Source organism: Gambusia affinis, linkage group LG01, assembly GCF_019740435.1.
Source record: "Gambusia affinis linkage group LG01, SWU_Gaff_1.0, whole genome shotgun sequence".
Lineage (NCBI taxonomy): Eukaryota > Metazoa > Chordata > Actinopteri > Cyprinodontiformes > Poeciliidae > Gambusia > Gambusia affinis.
In genome coordinates, this window is record NC_057868.1 from 21,574,414 (window position 1) to 21,600,961 (window position 26,548).

The 26,548-nt window shown below is 38.8% G+C and overlaps 2 protein-coding genes across 2 annotated transcripts; both read right to left on the minus strand.

The window, feature by feature from the left end:
* Positions 1-160: 160 nt before the first annotated feature.
* rhoab (ras homolog gene family, member Ab) lies at positions 161-9,984 on the minus strand. Its single transcript, XM_044120377.1, has 5 exons — positions 9,781-9,984; positions 4,588-4,745; positions 3,951-4,071; positions 3,389-3,519; positions 161-2,700 (listed from the first exon to the last, which is right to left on the minus strand). The coding sequence occupies exons 2-5, from the start codon at positions 4,741-4,743 to the stop codon at positions 2,527-2,529; spliced, it is 582 nt and encodes a 193-aa protein (XP_043976312.1). The 5' UTR covers positions 4,744-4,745; positions 9,781-9,984; the 3' UTR covers positions 161-2,526.
* A 4,569-nt stretch (positions 9,985-14,553) lies between these two features.
* Positions 14,554-24,289, minus strand: tmem115 (transmembrane protein 115). The gene is made up of 3 exons (XM_044121589.1): positions 22,758-24,289; positions 20,784-21,148; positions 14,554-18,079 (listed from the first exon to the last, which is right to left on the minus strand). Exons 1-3 carry the CDS (start codon positions 23,247-23,249, stop codon positions 17,773-17,775), a joined length of 1,164 nt encoding a protein of 387 aa, XP_043977524.1. The 5' UTR covers positions 23,250-24,289; the 3' UTR covers positions 14,554-17,772.
* Between the last annotated feature and the right edge of the window lie 2,259 nt (positions 24,290-26,548).

Genomic DNA, 26,548 nt, shown 5'->3' on the forward strand with positions numbered 1-26,548 from the left:
TGATTGTATTAACACCAATTCAGTCTACGACTGGGCAGAAAAACGTTTCATGGTGTAATAAACTTAAAATGGACCATTAGCTAACCACGAAGCACAAGAATGAATACCTCACATGTTTTATTTACATAGAAAGCCCCTTCAAACCACAATGAGCAAAAGGTGGGTGTTATAGAAAGTAATTTATTACACAAACCAAAGCTAGTTTACAAATACAGTTTCCAGTCATGTGCGTGTGTAGTCTAGTATGAACAAACCCCCACATTTCATATTTACAGACTTTGCATACAGCATGGTTTTTCTGTTTCTTTTGCTTACGTCACTGCTTCAGCATCCAAGAAAAAACAAATCAGGATTTAAAAATCAAGATTAAATCTTAAAAAAAAAAAAAAAAAAGTTCTACATTATGAGTCGAGCCGATTTATGCCCCCGAGCTCCTCCGTCTTTTCAGCCAGGTTTGTGTGCAAAGCAAACAGGGAAGAAGAAAAAAAAAGAAAAAAAAGCCAGCACTCGTGACCCTGGCGATGCTCTAGACAGGCAGCCGAGAGGCCAGCCTTTCTCCTGACTGCCTAACAACAGCATTTGGCAGGGAAGATTGACGGTTTCTTACAACCAAATGTAAATCATCAGAAAAATTCTGGTAAAGCGCCAAGAATAAAAAACAAAAACAAAAAAAAACAAAGAAACTAAAGCAATAACAAATAATTCCCACAGACTTCCACCTCCTATTTTTTTTTTTAAATACTGATAGACATTGTTTATGACTTTCTTATTTTTAAAAAGCTGGAAATAAAATACAAATACAACACAAGACTGGTTTCTGGAACGGGCTCCACCCAGTAGGCCAGGAAGAAGAACAGGAGGGTATAATGCTGCCAAGAGACCCTGAATCTGCCAGCTAAAACATTAAAAAAATAAACCGTTTACTAACTCAAATTAAAACTGGCCATACATCTTTTAAGGAAAAGTCTTAAAAATACTCCAAAATGAACAGCAGGAGGTTAATCCTTTCACTGCACAGCAACTTAAGATTACCTGCACAAAAATCCATCTGGCCGACCAACCCGATGAGTGAGACGTTCCCGTGGAAAATCTTCAGGATTAATGTGTTTTTGTTTGTCCGCTTCACCGATGAAGCAGGTGGAAGTAGTTTACTAGCAGAACTCGAATATGTAAATAACGGTCCATCAGAGGCACCTTACTTCCTCTAAAAACATAACAATAAAAAGAACTATCCTTACTGTGTGTTCAATCTCTTTCTTTACATGCCTAAACAAGAATTTCACTGTTCATCTCAAACAAGAGGATCAGTTTTTGTGCATGTAAACAGTATTACCCCCTCTCCCTCCCTCTCCTTGTTCTTTGTCCTGGTCTAAACGTCAGGGCAAGGTGAGCACCAGCGGTCAGCTAAGTGGAACAGGAAGGGATTGGAGCTGCTCAGGCCTCGCCATGCGGGGCAGAAAGCTACCTCTGCCATCCAATGGGACGTCGGTTCCTCTGCCACTTCCACTGATTCAGGCCGACTTGATTTAAATGGAAGAAGAGCATGCAAATGATCGCCGATCAAAGTGAATGCACCAGGAGCAGAGCAGAGCAGGCAGGCAGTCGTTTGGTTGCCTTGTGTGGCCACAACTAATCTTTTGGACGCTGCTAATAGAAGAAGCTGACAGCTGGACGACCAGATCTGGTGATGACTCGTTTTAAATGAGATTATCAAATTTGATCTACAATCAATGCTCGATATCAGGCGACCTGTGGATTATCTCAGCAAGACTAAATCTCAGCGTGTTTGTCTCTGGGAGTGTGTAAGCGAGGGATTACATAGTGAGAGGCAAAGAGGTGTGAGCATGCGAGCATGTTGCCTCTGCTCATGTCTGATCTTAGAGGCGATTTTCTAGCTCATGGTGAACGCTGGAAGGCTTTTTGTGGGAGGATCCCGTCAATAAGAGTCCACTGGTGTTTCCCTACGTTTGCGGAAGTTCAAGTAATCCATCACGCAAAAAACTAAGAGATGCTGCTCTGGTTTGGTGTTTGCTTTGTCGTGGCAACCTTTGTGGTCCAACGGCAGCCTAAAGCACTTGGGGAGGAATAGCTCCCCTTTTCCCCTTGTGGCAAAAACAACTAAACTTCAGTCTTCCTTAAAACAAAAGTCTACCAGTCTGATTTTAACAGTGGACTGGGATTCCTCGGTCAGCTCAATCTGTGTCAGTGGCTTGCCGAAAAAGAGCAAATTTAACCAGCTGTCAGCTGGTAGCTGGTGTAAATCTCCCGCCCCAATGAAACGCACACAAGTGAAGAGCCTGATGGTTTACAGCGGCAGTCATTTACTGTGCTCCTTCCTTCCTAAACCCAAGTCCCAGGGTAAATAGAGTCCAACAAACAGCCAGTTTACAGCGGTAGTCATGTACTGCAGTCTTTTCTTCCCCTTCCCTCCCCTCCCTCTCGTTCTAGTGATCCCTCCTTCCCCACTGAGCCCTATCCCCGGGTAGAACAGCCCAGGGCAAAAACAGTCCAAATACATCTGCCGTTTTACAGCAGTGCACATCTGTTGCTCTTCTTTCCACGGCGGGCCTGCAGCGCCGCCCTGGTGGCCATCTCGAACACCTCCCGTACGCCATCCTTGGTCTTCGCAGAACACTCCATATAACCAAAGGCTGCGATGCGCCCAGCCATGTCCCGGCCTTCCTCCGACTTTACTGGTTCCTGTGGGATGAGGAGACGAATCAAGTTGGGTTTAGCGTCACACGTTCTCATTAAAGGAGACCGTTCACTTTTATTAGATCCAGTCTCCCCTTTAGACACAATTATTCACCACTATAGAATAAGCAGCAAGTCTATGTGTAAGCTCCCGAATATAGACAGCAAAACCACCATCACTAATATTTTAATGAAAAGGATTTATCTAATGAAACTTGACTCTTGTAAAAATAACATCTTGATTTTTAAGCTGAATAATTTTTAGACATAGTTTTAGTTCTATGTTCAAACTGTAGCATAATTTGACCGTCCAAATTATGCTACAGGTCATATGAATAGGATAGTGAAGTAGAATGTACTTAAATATGTCAATAAAGAACAATTAATAAAAGTGTTTGTGATTTACCATTTGCTTATCTTTACTGACAGTTTATTTGCAGTATGATAAAAAGATTTTCAGCTATTTTTGTCATCAATTGCAACACCCACAAGCTTAATTTCATACACCGTTTAGATCTCGACACCTTCTACTTCTGTGTGAATTCTTACCACCAAGCCAATTCAGATGTTTTGTAAATATCAATACACATAAATAGTTTAAATACCAACAGAGAGCCTTATGGTACCCCAAAGCAAGGCTAAAATATTCAGAGAATGACCTACATAATTTGAAATAATCCAAAGAAAGAGGTACCTGCTTCATCTTGGCCAGCTCTCGACGCGTGTGCTCATCATTACGCAGATCTTTTTTGTTTCCTACAAGGATTATAGGGACGTTGGGGCAGAAGTGTTTGACCTCCGGGGTCCATTTTTCAGGAATGTTTTCTGTTATTTTAAAAGACAAAAGAAAAATAACCGGATTACATAGTGTTTAATGTAGGAGGATGTATTATAGAATAATAAACAACTGCAATCAACAACAAAAACTATATTTTTATATATAAGCCTTTTATTGCAACAGCAATCTGATATTCTTAATTATCTAATTTGACCTTATAAAAATTATTGGATTATAATAACTTCAATGTGTGATTAGAAGATCTGGAAAAGAAAACAACAGGAAATGTGAGACTATTTAAAAACGTCAAATGTTATTTTTCAAGAAGCTCTAAAACTAAAGTTGAATAACTTCAATCTACAAACAACTTTAAAAGAAAATAGAAAAAACAGGAAAGTGTACAGTAAAAACAGAAGCATTAAGTTTTTTTGTTTTTTTTTAATGTCATGCCTGGATGCCTGTGTGGTTTTGCACTCACCCAAGCTGTCAGGGCTATCTATGGAGAAACACATGAGGATGACGTCAGTGTCGGGGTAGGAGAGGGGTCTCAGCCTGTCGTAGTCCTCCTGACCGGCCGTGTCCCAGAGAGCCAGCTCAACCTGACGCAAACAAGCATTAACATGAGAACACGGCTACATGTTTTAAGAAAAGGGAACAAGGAAAAAAAGGAAGAGGGAAGAAGTTTTAATTTTCATTTTAACAGAAATACTTTATATCCATTAGAATTTGATTAAATTATATAGGCCCAAAACAAGCAAACAGAATGCAATTAGAAGAGGCAGACAGGATCAAGACCGTTCTAAAAATCTGACCCACATGAAGTAGCTCGTGTTGTCCTTTACAGCACACAGGGTTAAAAATTAACCGGCCACTAAAGACTCTGTCTCAGCTTCCCAGAATCCCATTAACCAAGAACTAGGTCAGGACTTCCAAATTTGTGGCCAGTGAGATGTCGTGTCAGGCAGTGCCATAAAAATAAAAAAAATAATAAAATAAAATATATATATCTAGATAGATTCACAGAGAAATGGAAAACCTACTGTAATCATACAAAAACCACTATGTAAATAAGCTGCCACCCCATGAAAAGACATGAAAAAGGAAGATTGTCCAACCTGTTTGCCGTCCACTTCGATGTCAGCAACATAATTCTCAAACACGGTGGGAACGTAGACCTCAGGGAACTGGTCCTTGCTGAAGACGATAAGAAGACAAGTCTTCCCACAAGCTCCATCGCCGACTATCACCAGCTTCTTACGGATGGCTGCCATCCCTGGCAACGAAAAGAAGTACAGTTAGGCAAAACATCATCATCTGAATGAAAATAAAATAAAAAGCCCTCTGGGATGAACGTGTAATTACTGCAGACCTGCATAGTGCAGATGCAACACCATGCTTGACGCATTTAACCACACAGACCAAGAGCAGCTTTCACAACCTCAGGTACAGTGAACCTGGGCTGAGAGGAAATAATTCAATATCAAACTAAAGTATTGACTGTTCATATTTAATTGAAGTTTTACCACTCTATAAATGACCAAAAGACAGTCAACATAAACCTTTTGTGTCAGAGGATTGGTTCATCTCAAAGACTGTGGTTGTCAGTTTGCCCCAATAGATGGGTTAGAATCACGCTTTAAATGCTAAATATTGTTCCAGATCTTTAAATACCAGGAGCTTCCTGTTCTCACACGCCATCAAACAATCACAGCACAGAATAGGAACATGTGAGCTGCCAGGAAGTTACACTTAGCCAAGGCTTCAGTAATTCAGACCAACACTAACGTGTAGGTGGCCAACTGAGTTAAAGGAAGTCTAGGCAAATAATGACACAGATTCTTACAGGTAAACAAATAAGACTCATCTCTGACCAACAAAAGGGTGTGGTCAATTATTGTATTCACAGCAAGGAAATTAAATACACCTCAATCATCAGAGATTAATTTAATAGAAAACAAACTGTTGCAATGGTGCCAAATCTGTGCCTTCAATGTTTGTTGGATAAAAAAAACTAACTTCCTAAAAACTCTTGTGCTCTCTGATGCACCAGCTTTCAGTAGAAACTAGTTGGATCTGTAGAGCTAGCTATGCAAATGCCTCTCCTTTGTTAACCTCTCACAAGAAAAAAAGAAGCTCATGAGTCATATTCAAAAAATTTGGTGACAACGTCCAGGTTGACTATGATGCTAACACTTCATTCAAAGTCTGTTCCCATCAGGTTTCATCTCAGATGTACCAAAGCCCTGTGAGGTGCTGTAATGGTTCATGAATAGTCTTAAGTAGGACGGCAATGTCAAACAACATCCGACCGTTCCCTTTATGATGGAGGATAAAAAGAAGACGAAATGGGGACAGCTGCAGCCTGCAGGCCGGTCTATGGTCAGTGTTTGAATAAGACAGCCAGTGGGGAAACGGATATAAGTGACCTGCTTTCAACAAATGCTCTTTATGTGTCTTCCACCAAGTCCTTAAACCTACCGCACTTAATTGTGAGGAAGAGACGTAGCACAGATCGTCTAAAGCAGCTTCTGATTCTCAGTGGAAGGATGAGATTTGCTAGTTGGTGTGTAAATTTGATGGGCATAAACAATAAAATATATAAAGGCTAAAGAAAATAAAACCCACCAGAAGCACGGAAAATTACTGTGCAAAACTCAGACCACAAAAAGGAAGAAACTTTAACAATAATCGTTAAAGCTTCTTCCTCGTCACAGATGACCAGTCCTATTTTTAAAGGACTGTGTTCATGTGACCCATCAGGAAGGGTGAAGGATTATGGGTGTAAGAAATGAAAGTAAAAATGGCATATGAATGAGAAGTCAAAAGTTTTGAGAGGAACACTGTGAGCTAAGGTTGGGCAATGTGGCTCAAAATCTCAGATTCTTTTTCATATCAATTCTGATTTTAAATTTTTTTTCCCCCTTGCTTTTGTTTTTCTTAAGAAGAAATTACAAATGATAGGAAACACTTTCAAATATCGCTTTATTTCAGTCATCATAGCAAGTTGACCTGAATTCAAAGTCCAACCAAACTCAATAAAATAGTAGGCCATGGGCAGGCTGACTGCACTGGTGCAGTCAGCACCAGTTCTACTCTTTTCCAAAGAGTAGAACTTTAGTGAATCATAATTTGATTAACTGATAAAATCAGATTAATCAGCCAGTCCTACTGTGAGCAGAGTTTTGACAGGATTCATCAGGGATACATCTTACCTCGTTACAACCAAAGGATTTGATTCCTATTCAAACACACTGAGCTGATAATTAGATGGATCCTATCAGAAATTTATTCTGATAAGATAATATCCAATAGAGAAAGACTAAGTAGAGTACAGTGTTTAGGAGTTTATCAAAATAAAGGCACAAAAACCAACAGTCAATGATGCAATCGATATATGTGTGAACTAATCAAACCATCAAACTGACTCCAGAGGCTTCAAAAAACACCATATCAAAATACAGCTACCCGAGGTGTGACAAAGCTGTGAAGTGAAATGTTTTCCCACAGGCATTACTGCCTTGTATGATATGGATCTTGGTGCATTACCAAAGTAGCCAGCTACCGTTTTACATGATGATTCATCATCTTGTCCTTTACACAGGATGAAGTTGCATCTACAGGCAGGAAACATCCCACACAGTGAGAGTACAAAATTAGCTGCTATTTAAGGCTAAGAAGAAATATTTCAGCCTCAGACAGAAACCTGGCAGGTCCTTTACTGTTACCACCTGATGAGTGTTTAGGAAACGGACTATGTGTAGATGAAACTGAAATGAGTAATTAAAACATCTTATTTTATAATATTGCTGCTTGATTTGTTTAGATATTAAGAAAGAAAAATCACTCAGCAAAAAATTATTCCCGTGTTTTAGAAAGTTATGGTAAACAAAACCAAACTTGTTCCCAACATCTCATTACCAAGCTGACTAACAGGACTGAGTGTTAACCTGTGGAATGACAATCACTGGGTCCAGCCTACTTGTGCTTTAAATAGACCTCTATTCTTAGGTTGATGAAATAAAAGAACAATGATATGAGACATTGCCCATTAACAAGATGCTATCTTGCACCATCGGGTGTGATGAAGTCAGTGAACAGTATGTGTACTTTACTCCAGACTTTAAAGAAAGGCAGCAACAACTAGATAGAAATACATCTGCAAATATCATAACATGTTAGGTGAATAGCCACACATATCACACAAGGCTTCAATTTAATACTTTAATTTAGATTTTTTTTTTTTTTTCAGTGGTTGGGAGAGTTTAAAGCTAGGAAAACCAAACATTTTATATTTGTGTGATTCTGACAAGTTGATCTTGTTCTCAGGTAACGTGGAAAATTACAAAAACATCCATTCAACCAAGTAATCACTGCAGAGACAATTACGTCTGTTTGCAATGTGGTGCGTCACACCAATATTAAACTACCATCAACAAAGACGCCACAATAGCAGCAAGACAATAATTAGTGGTCTCTTAACCCGTCAAATTCATTATATTAAATCAAAATAATTCAAATTGATTTTTATAAGAACAGCGATGTTATAAATCATCTTTCAACATCTCAGTTTAAACAAAATTAAATTGCCTTATTGGGGTTATACTTGATATGTGTAACTAAGAGCAGATGTAGTTAACATAAAAATAAACAGCTAAAGAAACCACTATTTGGAAAGTGTGTCAGCATTAAAAAAAAAATTAATAAGTAAGCAAAGCTTCAGAAACTGGGCTTAAGCTATCCAATATGTATTACAAAGAAATTACACTTAATACCCAACAAAGCATGAACACATAGTCTAAGCTAGCTTGTGTTATCCTTCGTTTACTGGAAGATATTTTCCCCAAACTAAAGCTGTTGAGCAGCCACCTATTTACAGCGGACAGTGGCTGACTTCCTTTGGTGAAACTGAAAAGATGAATTTACTAAACAGCTTTGAGGTCGACGGCAAGACAACCCTGCAGTGAAATCCTGCTCACACCCACCCAGGTCTTAGGCACAGCTAAAGAGCCACAGCAATATTCATGTGCTACACAGGCCACTCACTATCAAGAACCACAAATATAATACATCTTAATGAGTTATTTCAGCAAAATTAGGCTTTTTAATTAACAATTCAACTTTTGGTTTATGTAGGACAATACAACCCATCCCTCTATAAAGTAATTTTATGCTTCGATAAATAATTAATAGTAAATGCATAGATTAAATACATTCCATATTTAAAATACCACTGGCAGGCATTAATATGGGGAAGGAAAAACAAAGACTGTTGCTGTTTTTAAATCACAAAACACGAGAGAATTAATCTGGGAAAAAAACGTGAAGGATGTCATTACCCCAAAGCCCGGAGTGATCAGACATTTAACCAGTTAGAAAACTGACATCTGACGTGAAGGGCGGCAAACCCCTAGGAGGAAGTCACGGAAAATAAAAAAGAAAAGCTGCGCATACCCATCGAGAGCTACCAGTGTCAAAAAAAAACTTTTTTTCTTTTTTTTTCGTAAACTGCAAGCCACTGGGTGGGTCACCAGAAAGATGGCGTCATCACAGAGGCAACAGATGGCTAGTGTGTCCGCAGTGGAAGAATGGGTGGGTGGCCCCGACACACATCAAACTTGCATATCAATATATTTTATACCCTTATTAGTGAAGGTTACATTAATAACAAACAATACATATTTAAATGCCGAATATATTTAGATGAATAAAGATGCTGTCTACTCACTAATAAGGCACAAAATGTACACGCACAAAAAAAAACTACGTTTAACGCGAATGCAGTGTTAAAACTAACTTAGCTGTTTAAGTGTAGCTTAATAGTCCCTACATATTTTTTGGGAAACTAAATTTACAGAAAAAGACAAACGATTGAGAGATGGTAAGCCTCCTGATTAGCCGAGGGAAGGAAAAAAAGACCTCATTGTTTGGTTACGGCTCGCAAATCAAGGCCAGTCTTTGAGGCTCAATTTTTAAGTCTGACAGTTTTCGCAGTCCCCATTAAAACCTCCATTGACCGTATGTGAAATGTATGGTACATTTCCGTCCTCGTATTTCTGAATTAACACGGCTGGGCTTTTTTTTAAAACCAAGTAATGTGGCGACTGCGGAAGAAGCACAGAAACCGAGGTCGGACAGTGGGGGGCAGAGTACTTAGCTACGGTAAGCTAACTGCGCTAGCATTTAGCCTCGCAGGCTTGGCCTCCCAAAACCAAGGACAACTTTACAAATTAATGTTCTAAACTTTTAAACTAAGCAACACGAAATAAGTGTCTTATCTAAAACATTATGTAATCATGAAAGTAGTTTACCTTCAGTTTATGTGCCAAGCGGTCGGATTTTTCAGTATTTCTCGAAGCTAAGCGGCTCTCCAGTCTGCCCTGTCGTTTGCTGCTTCCTCTTGTCTCAGTCTGATACAATGAATTAGTTCACGGGAGCGCGCTGCCACCGTTATGGGGATTCTAGCTGGGGGAGGGGTGGAAGGCACGAACCCAAGAGCCACGCCTGCGCGGGCACGTCTGGAAAGGAGCTCTACCAGAGAGCTAAATGTGTAATGTTGGTGAATTTGGCCATCAGCACGGTCTGTTTTCAGGCAGGCGTGGAATTTCATATATTTCTAATTAACGTGTAGCTCACTGAGTCACACACTCTTAGCACTACAAATAGTACAACTTTATGACAGTAACGGTTTACAAAGCCTGAAATCCCTAATGACTATTTATTATACCTTTACTTGAGTCCAAAAATACTCAAAACCCAAAGTTTCCTTAAATTTTAAGCAACAGTATTGTTTTTCAAGAGCCCAGTGTCAATAAAAACACTAATTTTAGCATCAAACCCAAACATGTATTTGGTTTTTTTGTTTGTTTGTTGTTGGGATTTTTTTTTTACTGGCATCATGTTATTTTAAAATAAAAATAAATAATGTTGTTTACACAAATACTTAATTAAGCTACAACCTCAATAAATTGGAAAAAAAAGCTTCTTGCCCCACCTAGCGGTAATTTTATGTAATAAAAGTACCCAAAGCAATGGGGAAATACTGTAAACATAAAATCAATCCTTTTAGTTTTTATTAATATATTTGAAGAATTTTACTGCAAATTTGTTGAAGCTAAAAGTTGAAATTCAAAATGATTGTTTTTTTTTCTAAATATTTAACTTACTGGGTTATTGGGGCCTGCTATAGCAAGGGAGAGCAGTCAGTGACAGCCTCCCATGCAATGCATGGATGCACCTATTCTTCTACCGTCTATAGAATGTCTCTTTAAAATTATAAATTTTTTCTTCCATCACCGTTAACCCTTGTTAAAGGGGAGTAAACATTGTTTACTCCCCTTGTCCTACGGGTCGAAAATGACCCGCCCTAACAAAAGCCTCAAAATAAAGCAAATTAATTGAACTTTAAATCCAGCTTTACTGCTATTCTAAATTGTATTTGCTTTCAACACACAGTGTAGAAAAATTCTGTTATTATTTTTCAATTTTACAAAATGGTTCACAGTTACATAAAGGACTTGAAAGATAATAAATATGGTTGGAATAGATTATTTTTTTTTTGACAGAAAAAAGGATCTGACTGGTGGTTTCACTGAAGCCTGAGAATCTCTGTTTCTGTAGAGATCACAGTTGAAGTATTTGATCTGCACAGCTCTGGATTCTAACCAGAAAAACAAAGTTTATTTAGTTTATAAACATCAAAACAACAAGAAGTTGATGATTTCCATTTTAATTAAATCTAGGCTGAATATTGAATTAAGATCTGTTGACTTATATTTGCAAAAAATAATCAAAGATCAAGAAAAATATAATTTACAAAACTGTATTGTACATTTTTAAATAGGCAATTTATGAATAGACTTATGTTATTTAAAGAAGGATCAAAAGACACAGCTCTTTGGACAGTGAAGAGTTTTAAAAAATTAATGGCACACTTAAATAATTATTACACAAGTCATTTGTTTTCGTTTGACACGCTTCACTCTTCATAAGAGTCGGGAAATACTGGAGCAGCAGTTTAGTATTAAGCTTTGAAAATACAAAAATCAAGTTTGGCCCTCATATAGTTTTAGTTTTTCCTCAAAATCTTTCTAAAACTGTATTAGTTCTTAGAAAAATTTACATTTTGAAAACTTTTAAAAAATCGTCAGTCCTACATTATAAAAAATAAATGTAAAATTTTCTATTTCTCTAAATTATTCTAAAAATATATTAGGGATAGACTATGAGTAAAACATATAGTGCTATTAACATGAGTTTTATTAGAGGTTTAGATTCTGGCAGTACACTGGAGCCAAAATGTGAACCTGAAGACAAAGGATGTGCAGCAGAGGCTCGGCCAGCCGAAGTGACAGAGAAAACTTCACCCGTGGAAGCCTTTATTAATCCAGAATCAACTGAAGAACTCACTTCGGTGGAGCCCTTAATTCCTCCAGAAGACATATCGGATATCGTAGATCTAGAAAGCATTGCACCTGAGACCCAGTCAACTAAAGATTTGCAGGTGGAGGAATTAGAACTGGAGTCAAAGTTTGCTGAAATCACACCCATGGCAGCCTTTGCTCCTCCCGAGACCCAGTCAACTAAAGATTTGCAGGTGGAGGAATTAGAACTGGAGTCAAAGTTTGCTGAAATCACACCCATGGCAGCCTTTGCTCCTCCCGAGACCCAGTCAACTAAAGATTTGCAGGTACAGATGTTTAAAACGAAGCCAAAGTTTGGGGTGGACTTTGTTCTTCCAGGACAAGTATCAGATTTGGAGGTGGAGGAATTAGAGCCAGAGCTATAGTTTGATGGAACCCCTCCCCTATGGGGGATGTCTTTCTTTATATTGTATCACATCCAGTGGCACAGGAATTTAAACTGCATCCAAAGTTGAATTCTCATCTCCCTTAACTCCATAAAGGAAGTTTCAGAGTATTCATCTGATTCATCTGAGGGGGAAACTCTGTCAGACAGAGAGATTGTCAGCTTCCTCTTTGGAATAACAGAAATAGGCTTCACATTTACAATACGAAAAAGTTTCATTGTCTTTGTTGATGCACTTTTTGATTGTCCAGGCCATTAAAACTTCAGGCTTTCCCTTCTTTCTTCGGGACGTTCGTACCAGCCGTCTGAATCATCTGTGGTTGAGGAACTCTTCATCTCATACAGGAGATGAAGGATCGTCAGATTCTGCTGCAAATGTAAATCTCCAGCAGAAATCCCTGAGGAGATGACTCCCACTGAGGCTGAATCAGAAGAACGTGTTCCAGAGTCTGGCAGCAAACAGGTGGAAAACCCGGGAGAGAATGAAGGAGTTTTCTCTCTGGGTGCTCTGGGTTTTTTCTATAAACAAAAATATGTTCAATAGACCCAGTGTCCATGTTGGGTTCTTTGGTGTTTCAACAGCAATGAGTGAGTGTGTGTTTTGGTATTTCTATCTGTGTATTCATTTGATTTTCTAGTAGAATCACTGAAAAATTTATCCATTTTAGAACATTGTTCTTTTTAATATTCAAATGTTACCAATAGAGTGAATACTGAGTGTGACGTTTGTTCTTATATGGGTTTTCTCTGGGCACTCCAGTTTCCCCACAATAAAAAAATAAATACATTTCCAATGAATCCAGCGTTCGTTTTGGATTCATTAGTGTTTCTATTGCCACTGAGTGTGTATATGTGTGTGTATTTATTTCACTACTGTTAAAATAACTTCCATTCGTGAAGACTGAGCAGCAGACCGCCATCAGAACCAAAATGCTTCTGGTTTGGGTAAGTGTTAGCATCACAATAAAAAAAATAAAAAATTGAAAGTAATTTAAAAGAGGCCTGGCAAAGTGTTGGAACCATCCTGAGGTTGACTTCCATTCTCGGTTTCTTTGCCACGTCTTTCCCCCTTACTGTCGGAATACTGCCAAGTTAAGCCACAAACATTGAAAAAAGTCGAAATAAAAAAATAAAAGAGAGTGTCGGTTGAAATCTATGGAGTCCCAGGGGACATGAAACATTCTTTTTATTTATTAGACATGTTTAGCACACTGAATGGAGGAAGTCAATGTAAGACAGCATGCCAGCAATATTCCATATGCCTCTGGCAGCATTTTGGCTAGCATTAGCATTTTGGCTAATTTGAACTTGTACACTAGTTTTAACCTAATGAATGGAGTAAGTTCATTTTAATCAATAGGCTTGTGTTTCTCCACATGCTATCAATATTGTTTAGCTAAGTTGATAATTTTTAGCATCAGAATGCTGGGTTCCCACCAACAGGCACACTTTGGCAGGCATCGTTTAAAGGCAGCGTAATTGGTGAAAAACGAGCAAAATTTCCAACTGTCGAAATTTAGAGTATAACTGAAATTGCCACTTCGTTAAGAGTGAGAAACATACAATTAACTCCCTCACACCTACAAATATCGCTCTATTGGTATGAAAGTCGGTCATGACACCGCACCGAATGTCTGCTGCCGTGAAATATTCTTGAAATTTCTCTAGAGCTGACAGTTTTCTGTCGAGGTGCTTCAGAGCGAACTGATGTCACAGGGTAAACTCAGGCTCCTAGCCATTCATTTCCATCGTTTTCTCAAAAATTTCAGAGCTCAGCGAACACCATCTCTCTCATCCGTGCTATTACTGCGAGTGAGGTACAGATATGAAGACGAGAAATAGCCCTCTCACACACTTCAAAAGGGTTTTCAAATACGCCTCACGGTTCCTGAACAGGAAGTAGTTGTTCGGACTGCTTTTTTCAGAAAAACTGGGTGTCTCACACAGATAGAATTCTTTCTCCACCTTTCTGTCTCCCACACACGATAGTTGGCAGAGAGCAGAGCTCTCCTTTCGAACTACCAAGATGGCGGAACTCACAGAGGAGAGCTGAACAGAATGTGCCACTTTTACACATGGTATTAGTGTGGCCCTTTAAAATGAAGCTTACTGAAAATTTCAAAATAAAAGCCTCAATATTTCTCTCAGGTTAGTGCACCGCCTCAGAATTTTGGCTATTTTTTTTTCTCTGTTTCGTGCACTGCCTTGTTGTAAGTGTCTGCTTCGTTGGGCCTGTTCCTCCAGATCCAGGAAAGCAAACAGGACACAACCAGAACTGAAACTTCTTACAATCATATTTTATTTAATTGTGAGATAATGTATTCAAAAACCGAAACACAAGTATCACAGCATAGAGAGAGAAAAGGAGGCTGTTCTTTTTTGTTTGTTTGTTTTTTAGAAAAGAGTAGATTTCTGGTGAAGCGTACACAGAGACAGGAAAGGAAAATGACACTTCTCCAAACCATTTAGGAAATGAAAATAAAGAAAAACACTTTCTGACAACCTTAGGGGAGAAAAAAATGACACTTTCCACAAGTGAGTCATGAAGACTAATATCATCAGTTTTAGCCAAGAAAGGAAAAGAAAAACATTCTTTGAATGGTGCCTGGAAGATTTGACAAGTTATAATTCACACATCCAGACGAGTCTTTATAATTGAGAGCAATAGGCACTTTATCCACTATAACTCATATGTAGTATTATATTAAACAATCCGATGTTCAATATTATTTTGGTTTTTTATGTTGGTAATCAATTTTCTATTTGGGACAAAACAGTATTTTTTGTCTTCTCAATACGATCTGAAACAGAACAAGGATTGGGTGAAACCAAGTTAACTAGGATCAGTCTATAAACCCTTATCTTCAGCTATTTCATAAACAGTGACAGTGCGTTTTACTCTTCTGCTGTTTTTCAATTACAACATAAAAGCAGAAGTGAGCTGGCAGATAAATTTGACACTATGACATCGGGTTTTTTGTTTGTAAAAAGTATAAAATCAGTAAATCCTGGTATGTAAAAAAAATTAAGTATTTTTAACAAATATTGGTTACTAGTAATCATTTTGACAGATGATCAAATGTATACCCTCACCCTGAAGTTAGATTCAGGACGTTCCAGGCAAAGTTTGTTTTTCTAGACGCAGGCTCTTGTTCATTTCTGGTTTGTACAAAGCTGCAACAGTACTTCTCCCAGAATTGATTTCTTCTGCTTTTACTTTCCTGTCACACTTGCAGGTTTTGGATCTTAAAAAGCAATTTTAATTTTAGATACTTGACATCAATATAAACAGTTTTTAAAAGAGGATTTTATTTATTAGGGAGGGGTAAAAGCTTATCCAAACCAACGTGGCTCTATGCGGAAAAAGTAAATGCTCCCTAAACCTAATAGCTAGTTGTGTCATTTGTGATAATCCACAACAGAGGAATTTTGGTCCCCTCCTCTTTGTAAAATTATTCAATTTCGGCCACATTAGAACATTTTCTTAACATCAGGCTACGTTGAGACTTTTCTCTTTTTCTTTTTGTTTGAGGCCATCCAGAGGTATATTGTCCTTTTGCTAAAGCCTTGTGCTCTTTAAGTCAGAATTTGACAATTTTTTGTGCATCTGCGTTATGTTTGAAAGCAAAATTGTGGTAAATCTGTTCAGAGACAAATACTGGAACAACACAAGACAACTGCCAAACTAACACACTCCAACATCTACTTCAATACATTGGGAGGCTCATGCCCGTCTGAATTTAATTTAGGCAATAATAGTTTGTCCGACTTTTTTTGCAACTAGTGGGTCATCAATGACAAAATCCTCTCTTCAATGAGGGAAAACTGTGTGAAAAGTTAAACCTGTATTAGATACCAAGATCATAATTAAGTTTAACATTCAGCATTTGTTTAAAAGGACACACTCAAATTGGGGTAAGATTCTTTTTATTTCCCCCACCCCAATTACAAGAACATTAGGATATTAATTAGGAAATAAAAGACATGGCGCAGCTTTAAAACTAATTTATCGTCTCAGCTCAACTGAAGTGACTAAACTTAAATATATATATATATATATATATATATATATATATATAATACCAATTTGACATCCTAGCAATCTTCCACTACTTCACTATCCGCTAATGACGTTAATCAAAAAGGACACGGGGAACATCAGACCTCCAAGTAATTGATTCTTTTCCCTCACACAATAAAATGTGACATCTCCAGCAACGACTGCCAAGAAATTGAACAAATTGATCTGCAAGGACTTCTTAATTTTGATATTGATAAAACTATTTAGTTTATGTTGGAAAATCGTTAACTGCCTTACACGTTTGAGCTTAGAAATAAAAAAACGTTCCAGCAAGGGGATTTTCGGACACAGGGAATAAAAATCAACGCGGCAGTAGGAGTGGAGCTACGTGTGCATGGGGTTTAATGTGTAAAACTTGCAAAAAAATTTAAATAATTTTTAAAAATCCAAAATATGAACTGAAATTAACAAATCATAAAACTGTTGTTTATTAATACCAAAAACATATATTCTGCACTTCTCCTGTGCATCATTAGCTGTTGTGTCATTAGTAAATGTGAAGACATAGCCCACCTCTTTATATTATAAGACAATGAAATAGCTACAGACCCCAGGATGTGTAAGAGTTGAACAACGTTCAGCAGTGCGACAGGCCCAACGCGTCTTGTTAGATCAAAGAAAACAAACTTTTAATTTCCTTTAGAGACCAACAGAACCAGAAGAAGAAGAAAAACTAAAGTTTTTTTTCTACTGTTTAAGCAAAGCAGAGAAAAATAAAAATGTGCTCCATTTCTCTCTCTGTGGGAAACAAAATGTTTCTGGAGAATCATCTGGCACTTCTTCAAGTCTTTGAGCTTGGCATCGCCGTTCAGCAGGTTGGTACTACCTTGACGCTGTTCATACTCTTCGTTACAAAGCTGGTGTTCCAAATGGAACCAACACACCAGCAGCAAGTGTCACTAGAAGCAGCTTCGTCTGCACTTAAAGGATAAATATTTTTACCTTGCGTCTTTGTCATCAACCGTTTTCTTGTAGCAGGCAGGCAAAACGACAAATACGTCTGTTCTGAAAAGACTTAGAAAAAGAGATCTGCACAATGATTTTGTTATTTCAGAAAGAAGGTGAAACACATGTAGCAGTGATCAGAGTTCTGCAAGTCGGGATGTTGCCCTAACATACAGATTTTCTTTTAATTCTCAGTTGCACGTTGGAAGGAGAGTAGGAACTAGGTTTGCCCAACGGCACTGAGCTTTTGTGACCAACATGTCTGAACTGAAAGCACTTTGCAGTCTTTAGACAGTTTGTGAGAGCACAATTTCATGTGTTGCTCATCACAGATGTTGTGTAGAGTGAAATATCGACATCTAATCATCGTTACTGAGTGTATTACCAGCCAGGGACGCGTGAAGCACTAGCATACTGCTCAGTGACACCAACGAGAGCGTGCATCTGCATACACCAGAGGCTCCACTTGCTATGACCTAGCGCTTGCATCCTCGAAGGTGATGATGCTGGACTCGGGGTGTTGCACTCCGCCTGGAGACGCTGTCCCGCCGCTCTGTGACGCCGGCGATGGGGAGGTGGAGGACAAGTAAGTGCCTGAGGGCCCTCCAGACGTTCTCTGTGCCGAGGACGAGGCATCGCGCCCACCGGGGAGGAGCGGGTGGCTGTCGGTTCGGACCTCGTCGTCGTCGTCTTCTTCCTCGTCATCCATGCTGGGCCAAGCGGACTGGTCCTCCACTCGCTTTAGGCGTTCGTTCAGAGCTTTCAGGGCCAGTTGTCTGAGTCAAAGAAAAAACAAGAGACGATGATTGCTAAAACAAACAGGATATGTCAGGTAAAGCAGAGAGGAAACACATTTACATCTGCAGGTTTCAGCAAGTCAAATTTAAGACTTTGTTAATGCCATTGCCAACTTTAATAATTTAAGAGAAAAGAAACTACAAATTTAGGGAATGGATGGAGCAAATGGAGCAAAAACTGTTTATGACTCTTGTGCCTCTCACACTGCTTACAGACATTTTTTTGCACAGAATGAAGGTGGCATCTTATAGGTTGGCAACAGAAGTGAGTCAGTGGCGAAGACAAACATAGTCCGACTAATTGGAAATAAATTTGAACTTATCCATGATAAACACAAAAAAGCTAGCTGGCAGGGGTATATTAGCAGCTAGTTCAACTGTCTCCAGTCACAGAACGTAAGAAAAATGTCCGTGCACAACTCAAGCTTTTGCCTGACAGAAAATTACATGTGAGAATACACAACATGAAATAATCCTGCCATGCCAAAATTTAAAACCTGTAATTAACGTATTTAAGGCTAACTTTTCTAGAAAAAAAAAAAAAAAGAATTGAATGCCTTAATTTTAGATACATGAACTAAAATTCCACACATTCATTTTTAAGGGTGTGTGGAAATCCTGATTTAAGCACAAAGAGCAAGTCTTCATCACCCACATTCTAGATGAAATATCTGTCTTCTGCTTACATTAAACCCACTCTTAGGGAGGGCTGGGGGTGCAGAATGTTTGTTACATTTCAGCTCCTGATACCCCTAAATAAAACCCAGTGCAATCAGCTGCATTCAGAACTCCACTATGTGAAACCACAGCACCCTCTTTTGTCCGCATAGATGCAGCTGCTCTGGGAAGGCCTCGGAGGTTTGTTAGAGAACATTGGTAAACAATGACATGAAAACCATGAAATATTAATCTAGGAACATTCTGCCAAGATTAGCATTACTAACTCCTTCTTTTCCACTGTAGCGATTTCCTATGAGCCACTTAAAATATGCATCTGGTGTGAGTATCAAGGGCAGTTAAACACTAACCAAAGGCCAACTATGTTACAGGCATGCAAAATATGAACATTGATCTTGCGGCGATCAATTCATTAATTAAAATTGAAAAGACTACAACAACTGCAAATCTGCCAAGACATGGCCGTCCACCTAAACTAACATGCTGCTCACAAGGAGCTGCAGGAGTGGCAAGAAGTAGCCCATTGCTGACAGAAGGACAGTATGCCACAAGAAGTGTTGTAGACAGAGCAAACACCGAAGCAGAAGTTTACTTTTCAGCAGCAGCTAAACATACAGCCACAGTAACAATGGAAAGGTTTTAGATCAAAGAATATTCTTGCATTACAACAGCCCAGTCAAAAACCAGATCCAAAATCCCAATTAAGGAGTCAGTGGAAAGATTAAAAAATGGATGTTTGTAGGTGCGCTCCTTCCAATCTGACTGAGTTTGAGCTCAGCCTGTACGTGTACAAAAGTTGAAGAGACGTACACCAAAAGAATTGCAGCTCCATTTGCAGGAAAATGCAGTTCTACAAATTAATGACTCAGGAGGACTGAAAGCAAAAAGCAAACAACACTTTTCCTATTTCCATTTGCAAAATATCTTGAAAACCTTACACCATTATTAATGAGGACAAAATATTACATATTAGATATTAAATGATACAAAGCCCAAAAGCATAAGTTTTTCATAACACCCCCTTTAATTATTCCATTCTTTCTCAATCCTACACATAAAAAGAAGATCAAAACATTTGCAAGGCAATGCAATGCTGCTTCACACCCGAATAGTGATTCAACTGTTCTATGGTAACTCTTCATTTCTTCTACAACCACTTCAGCGAGCTCTTGCACAAACCGAACACATTCATCAGACGTCAGTCTGTTCTGATATTTCATGTCTGACAGCCCGGAAAAAAACAAAGTAAAATGTCTTCACTTGATTGTTTGAATGGAGATTCGAATTTGCCAAATAAATCTACATTTCTATCTTGATTAAGACCCAGGTTATTCACAAAACAGAAGGCCTGTCAACTTCTAATGCAGCTAATCAAGATCAAGAAATTTCAGAGGGATCAGAATAATTTACATTTATTCATTGAAGTCAGTATCATGTCTGTTAAACTAGAAAATACCAAACAAAACAACAAAGTGCAACAGAAAAATCTGCCTTTGCTCAGCTATGGCTCACATAATTTTTTTACACTATAAGTACAATGATTGTTGGGATAAATGTAATAAAACTGTCTAAAACTATGTGCGTGCTTGGGGTTGCATCTGATATTAACCGAATCTGAACAGCAGCTTGCAGAAGTGCCTCTGACAAACGGGCTCATAGAAAAATAATGTTTAACAGCTTGACAGAAGGTGTTGGTGAGAGTGTGAAAGAATTCATGGAAGGCTGCGGCTGGAAAAACAGCACAGCTGCATAACAAACCGCGCAAAAAAGACAAAAAGGAGCCTTTTATTTCAGAGCAGCTGAGAGGAAGAAAAACTGTTTAATCCCATGACTTATAAATATAACATATTAACCATCGGCTTGTAGTATAAAAACGTCACATAGCTGTTTAACTTGATCCTTTTTATTGCTAAAAAATCTAAAGTTCATACTAGATTGCTTAGAATATTACAATTACTTAAGTCCAACTGATCTGTGACCAACAATCTATTCACCGGAACCTCACCTCCGCCTCTCAGCATCCTGGGGGTCCGTCCCTGGCAAACTGATCGTTATGGCGGATGGCGCCCCCACGTCGTATCTCTTCACCATCTTCCTGCACACCTTTATCTTCACCAGGGCGGCGTGCACGAGACCGGCGAGCAGCCCCACCGCCGGCTGGACCACCTCAGGGAAGAAACTGGCAAAGGCAAAGTGGTCGGACATGTCCCCGCGGCCCCGGCTGTGTCTCTGGTAGAAGCGCAGGTAGACCCAGCCGGACAGCGCGCCGTAGCTGTACGCAGCCAGCGGGGCGCAGCTGCCGAGCAGCCCGGACAGTCGCAGCAAGGCTAGGAGGAGGAGGACCAACGCCGGGGCAGCCTTGAGTCTCACCTGAGACCAAAAGGGGAACATTTCGGGTGAAAAGAATTAATAATAAGGAATAAGTAAATGAATAAACTGGGAAAAGTCCATTTCTGAGTTGGCAGAGATAAAATAAATTCAGTTTCACAAAAAGAAGATTATGGTGATTTTTAAAAACAAAACCACATGCTGTTTTGTTGTTAGTAGCATGGTTTGGTTTGTTGGGCAGCATCTTCCATGCTTTTGTTGAGGTTATTGACACAGAAGTTACAGTCATAGGCTACTGTCTGTCCCAGCTGAAATGGCAGATCACTTCTTTAATAGACTGAGCTGCAAAAGTCAGACTAAAGGTCCTTAAAGCATCATGTGAATCAGACAACTAAATAAATGGAGTCCAATTAACTTTGGAAATGTTAACGTTCATGCTAACACACACACCATGCTGTTGCAAAATAAATGAATAATAAATGTTAATTACTTCACCAATGTGTTGGGAAATAAACATTTTAAAAATTACCCCTAAAGACCTCCATATCAGAGGTCAACAAATTAACCGTTGGCTTGTAAAACCACAGCTATGTTTGTCTTACACAAAATAAAACATTCCTTTATCAAACACTAATCAGACTGAGGAAGATAACTGCCTTAATTTGCTTGCTAATGCAAACAGTAATATCCGCCGTGTTACAACAGGGTGTTACAAGAAGATGAGCCCTTAATGGAGACAATGTCAACAAAACGCTCTGATATTCAGCAATAATCTGCTATATATGTAGCATGAATACATAGAAACTAAATATGGACACAAAATATGAAAAGATAACATGCCTGAACCTTTTTGACAGAAAAAAGAACAGTAAAAAATATAAATCTAGAGACGCCTTGAATAAATATGTATGACCTTTTATGCCAAATTATCGAGGTGCGATCACAGAACCATCAAATGTTTTGGTGAAAATTAACTGTCACAGATGTCAGAAGAATAGTGTGTCAGTAAAATATTTTGAAAAATAATGACACAACTCCATTCCTCACCTAAACCCTTAAAGAACTTGTGAGCTGTGGCTTAACGGGAGATTGAAAAGAAATGTGCTTATACTGGTAACTTTTGTGTTTTGTTTTTTTCAAAAGGTCCGAACTCTTCACATACAAAATTTATATTGCCTATTATTTTGTCTTTAAGAAATTAAAAGGTGAGATTTTTTTCATGCTGTCATGATATGTCTGCATCACACATGTACATATATTCTCCTAAAAAAAAGCCTGAAACTCACTTTTATTTTCATACACATTCAGGCCTGAAGTTTATTTACCTTAGTTCAATGTACAAAGGAATAATTGAAAATACAATTTAATTGACAGCTGAGCACAAAGTCCAGAACATATACATTCTTAAGATTATGTGTTCATTCAAATTAAAAGCAAAATACTTCCAGAATGAAGTGACTACATTGGTGTTTGCACTTGACACTTGATTTTGTCCAAATTTAAAAAACCAATTATGTTTCAAACTCTCTACATACAGAAGGACCAGAGGACACTGTTCTGTTTAACTTGTGCAATATTACACTGATAATACACTCCCATTAAACACAACTCACTGTAAAGACACCTATTTATGATGATGCTTCAGTCTCACCTGTGGGACTCTGAGTACCGTGGTGTCCCCCATGGTCTGCTTCAGAGCCACCAGGACACCTCCCAAGAAGCCGGCGGCTCCGTAGATGCGCACAGCAAACAGGAAGTCCAGGTCAAACGTGGCCACGTAGGTGAGGAGGTAGGAGAGCCCTGCCAGGAGTCCCGCTGACACGTTGACCACGGCGAAGAAGATCAGGAGCTCCAGGGCACCCCACAGAGGCTCCAGGAGGCGCCCACAGGCCATGACTGTCCCCACGCTGGCCGCCACGCCCCACACATGCTGCTCCACCAGCCCATGGGTCACCAGCGTCCACACCCAGAAGTTGGGAGGAAACAGGTAGCCAGGGGTCACGCCTAGCGCGTAGGAAGTGTCAACCGCCCAGGCCAGCAGGTAGAGGAGGACCACCACAGCGCTAATGGTTTTCACCACCACGCTGGTGCTCGCGAGCGCGGCCAGGAAGTGCTGGCGTGCCACAGGGAGGTAGCGATTCATTTTAAGTCTGCTTGGAGGAGGGTGTTCCTTGAGCAAATAAGCCCAAAGAGAGAGCTTACAGGCGGGTCAGTTCGTTCTGGTGCGCCAGCTGCTAGATGTAGCTGGAGGAGAGATAATGACAAGCAGAACTGGAGAAACCTGCGAGTCCTGGCGACATCAATATCCAGGCTTTTCTGTGAGCCTTCATCCAGTAGCAGTCTAGAATGTGGATAAAGCTGCCTTTGGTTCTCAAATACTTCTCGTCAGGCGTTTTACCGTTAAATAAAGTAAGCTATAACATACTCTTTGTAGCTAAAGACGGTAACGTTGATAGAAAGTCATAATTTTACAGCTCAACAAGCTAACAAACTTTGCAGATAAGCCCCAAAGTATGTGATAACCTCAGCTAGGCAGCTTTTAGAATTAGCCACTAAGCTAGCCACCTTCACTTTGTAGGTAGTAGCACAACGAGCCGACAAATGTCTAACAAATTTCTGGAACGTGCTTGAAGTCAAATATGTATATTTCAAACTGAAATAAATATAACCAGCAGTCTACTTTTAAGGAGACGCTTCTGTTAGCTGGTAAACACCGGAGTGCTAAATGCTGGCAAACTGTCAAACTAACCCTTCAGGTATGATTATTCACGTGCGTCGCAAAGTATGAAGACAATACAGTTTCTCTGGAGATGAGAAAACCCAGTTGGTGTCAGAGAAACCTGGTCGTAGTGAAGCAGCAGCCCGGAGCTCCAGTCTTCGGTCTGCTGCTCTCTTGTCCCGGTGTTTGCCTGTCGAGTCAGCCCGAGGATTTCCCGACGTTAGCAACAGGCCCAGGAAACAAAGCTAGACGCGTTGAAGAACCCCACAAGCTTCTGGTAAACTTTACCGGCTGTTGGATCACTTATCCTTTATTTCTTCATTCTGTTGCCTTTGGATAGAAAATCTGCCTGGCGAAATAATGTTGTTTTAGCAGACACTTCTCTTCCCAGCCATTTACCACCGTCATCAGCAATGGATGTGGAAACGTCACGTAACTGCTTTGGAGCAGAGCATGCTGGGTAATTGAGTTGTTAATTACGTTAGTTCCTCTAACTTCATATTAAAGGCAGTTTTCTACAGGGATTTCATGGTTGAAATACACAGAGGAGCACATGTTTGTGAAGCGGCGATGAAATTTTTTTTTCTTAAGCAAATAAATGATCAGTGCAAATAAACATGGCATGTATATTTGTTTTCGGCCTCACCAAATCGAGATTTTGTAGAACCACCATTTGGTACAATGAAAGCAGCTTTACTCTACAAAAATCATATAGCCTATTAAGAGGGAATCCTAACTATGATTGTGATTGATTTTATTATGTTAACTTCGAAATAATTATTGAACTAGTTCTTTTTATGCAGAAATTTTGAGAAAAATCCTTTCAAATAAATGTTTTTTTTTTTTTGTTTTTTGTGGTACTATATCTTAAGAGGTTATTCATACTTCCATCGGGACAGAGGAACTTAAAAAAGGTATTAACAACAATTTTCTCTCCGTGAAACCAACAGAAAGCCTCACATGCGAAAGCGGACAGAGATAAAGAACAGAGTCATACAGTGTGCTTCACACAACAACCAAAAGCGAAATAGAAACGCACACACACATTTGCAGTCAAACTAAAAAAAATTTTCTTGATATGGCGGATAATGTAAAATATTTAAGCACATGACTGGTTTTTAGGCACAGTTTAGACCTAAAGTCTAGGAGGTATGTGGTGATTTTGCAGTTGTTTGTTTCTTCTGCCTGAGAAAGCAATGACTATAAGGTGTTCAATGATTCCATTAAAAACCTGCAATACCTCTCATTAGAGTAGTCTGATTTCTACTTTATTTTTGGTGGACATTCAATGACACTGAAGATATGTTAAACTAAAGTAACCTGCAAAAGAAAAAAACAATAAAAAGGGATTTTTTTCAATGTCTGCCAAGATAATTTTACATAAATTCTAATGAGAGAATCAAATAAAGTTAAAAAAAGAGAAGATTTTCACTCTGATGTTCTCTCATTCTACTGTTAGGGTGGGTGCATAAACAACCATATGGAAGCACAGATAAATATAAGAGTGGAAATGGAGAAAAAAATAAAGAATAAACCTTTCAAATGCAGAGAATTAAAAAAAAGTTGATTTTAAATATTTCATTTTTGTTAAATAGTGTGTTGGAAGCCTCTTTAGGTATTATTTTTTTCCCCATCATTTAATTTTTTGATGGAAGGATGGAAGTCACAGTAAAAAATATTTACATTTCTCTTGAATTTAGTCCTTAAAGTTTCAGTTTCATCCATTTGCTACATGGCTAAATATTGGATGTTCCTTTGTAACATTAGCTAACAACAGTTACTGACAATAAACATGCAAAGTTTATTTTCATAAAAAGGAATGGTCAATTATTGCCAGCTTTGCATGCGGCCAGTTAGTTTGTGTGTGAGCAGTGAGCTTCCTACATAAACGGTGGACAATAAATTTAACAATTTACTACTGCCAGAGTGTTTCTTCATTTGTTTCAGAAACCCAAACTGTATTTTTGAAGAATTTACTAATGTAAAAATAATTATTCCACTGTTCCACACATACCTTAATCAAAAGTTTTCCGAAAAAGCATGAAAAGATTAAAAATAAAAACTTGAACGCTCATGACGTCATGGCAGCCTGGGTGAAAAGCCATACAGTCTAAATCAAACAGTGCCAGACTCTGTGTAATCCACACACACCGTCACGTGGTCAGTCATTTGTAGCTTGCATCTACAAATAAAATAAAGAAATTGGGGGAAAAAAATATTTAGAGCATGTTTCTTTTATTTACAAAGTCAAATGAAACAAACAAAAACATGTAAAACGGTGATCCATTCTCATGAAGCACTGATCATCTGGAACAAAGAACGTCCTTACAGTCAGGAGACAATTTTTAATTGTTTTTTGTATATACCTTGTCCTCGGCTAAATTAGAATTCAGGCAGTCGGCTCCGCTTGCTCGCTCAAACCGCTTCATATTAATAAATATGTAAATTCAAGTAAAAAGCTGTAAATCTAGTAAGCAGGTCAGTCTTCACAGCAAAAGCCGAGCCGGAAAGTTCATCACAGAGGAAACTCGTTGGCATCACGGGACGACAAAACAACTTAAGATGAGGTGAAATATGGAATAGGGAATGAAAAGCATCTGATGAAGTTGCTTTCGTTCCCCTGCTGATTTTTTATTTTTTTAGATCCAGGACATAAGTTTAAATTCAGACAAATGTCTCTTAAAATCCACGTGAATGCTTACGAGTCCATGTGTCCAAATACT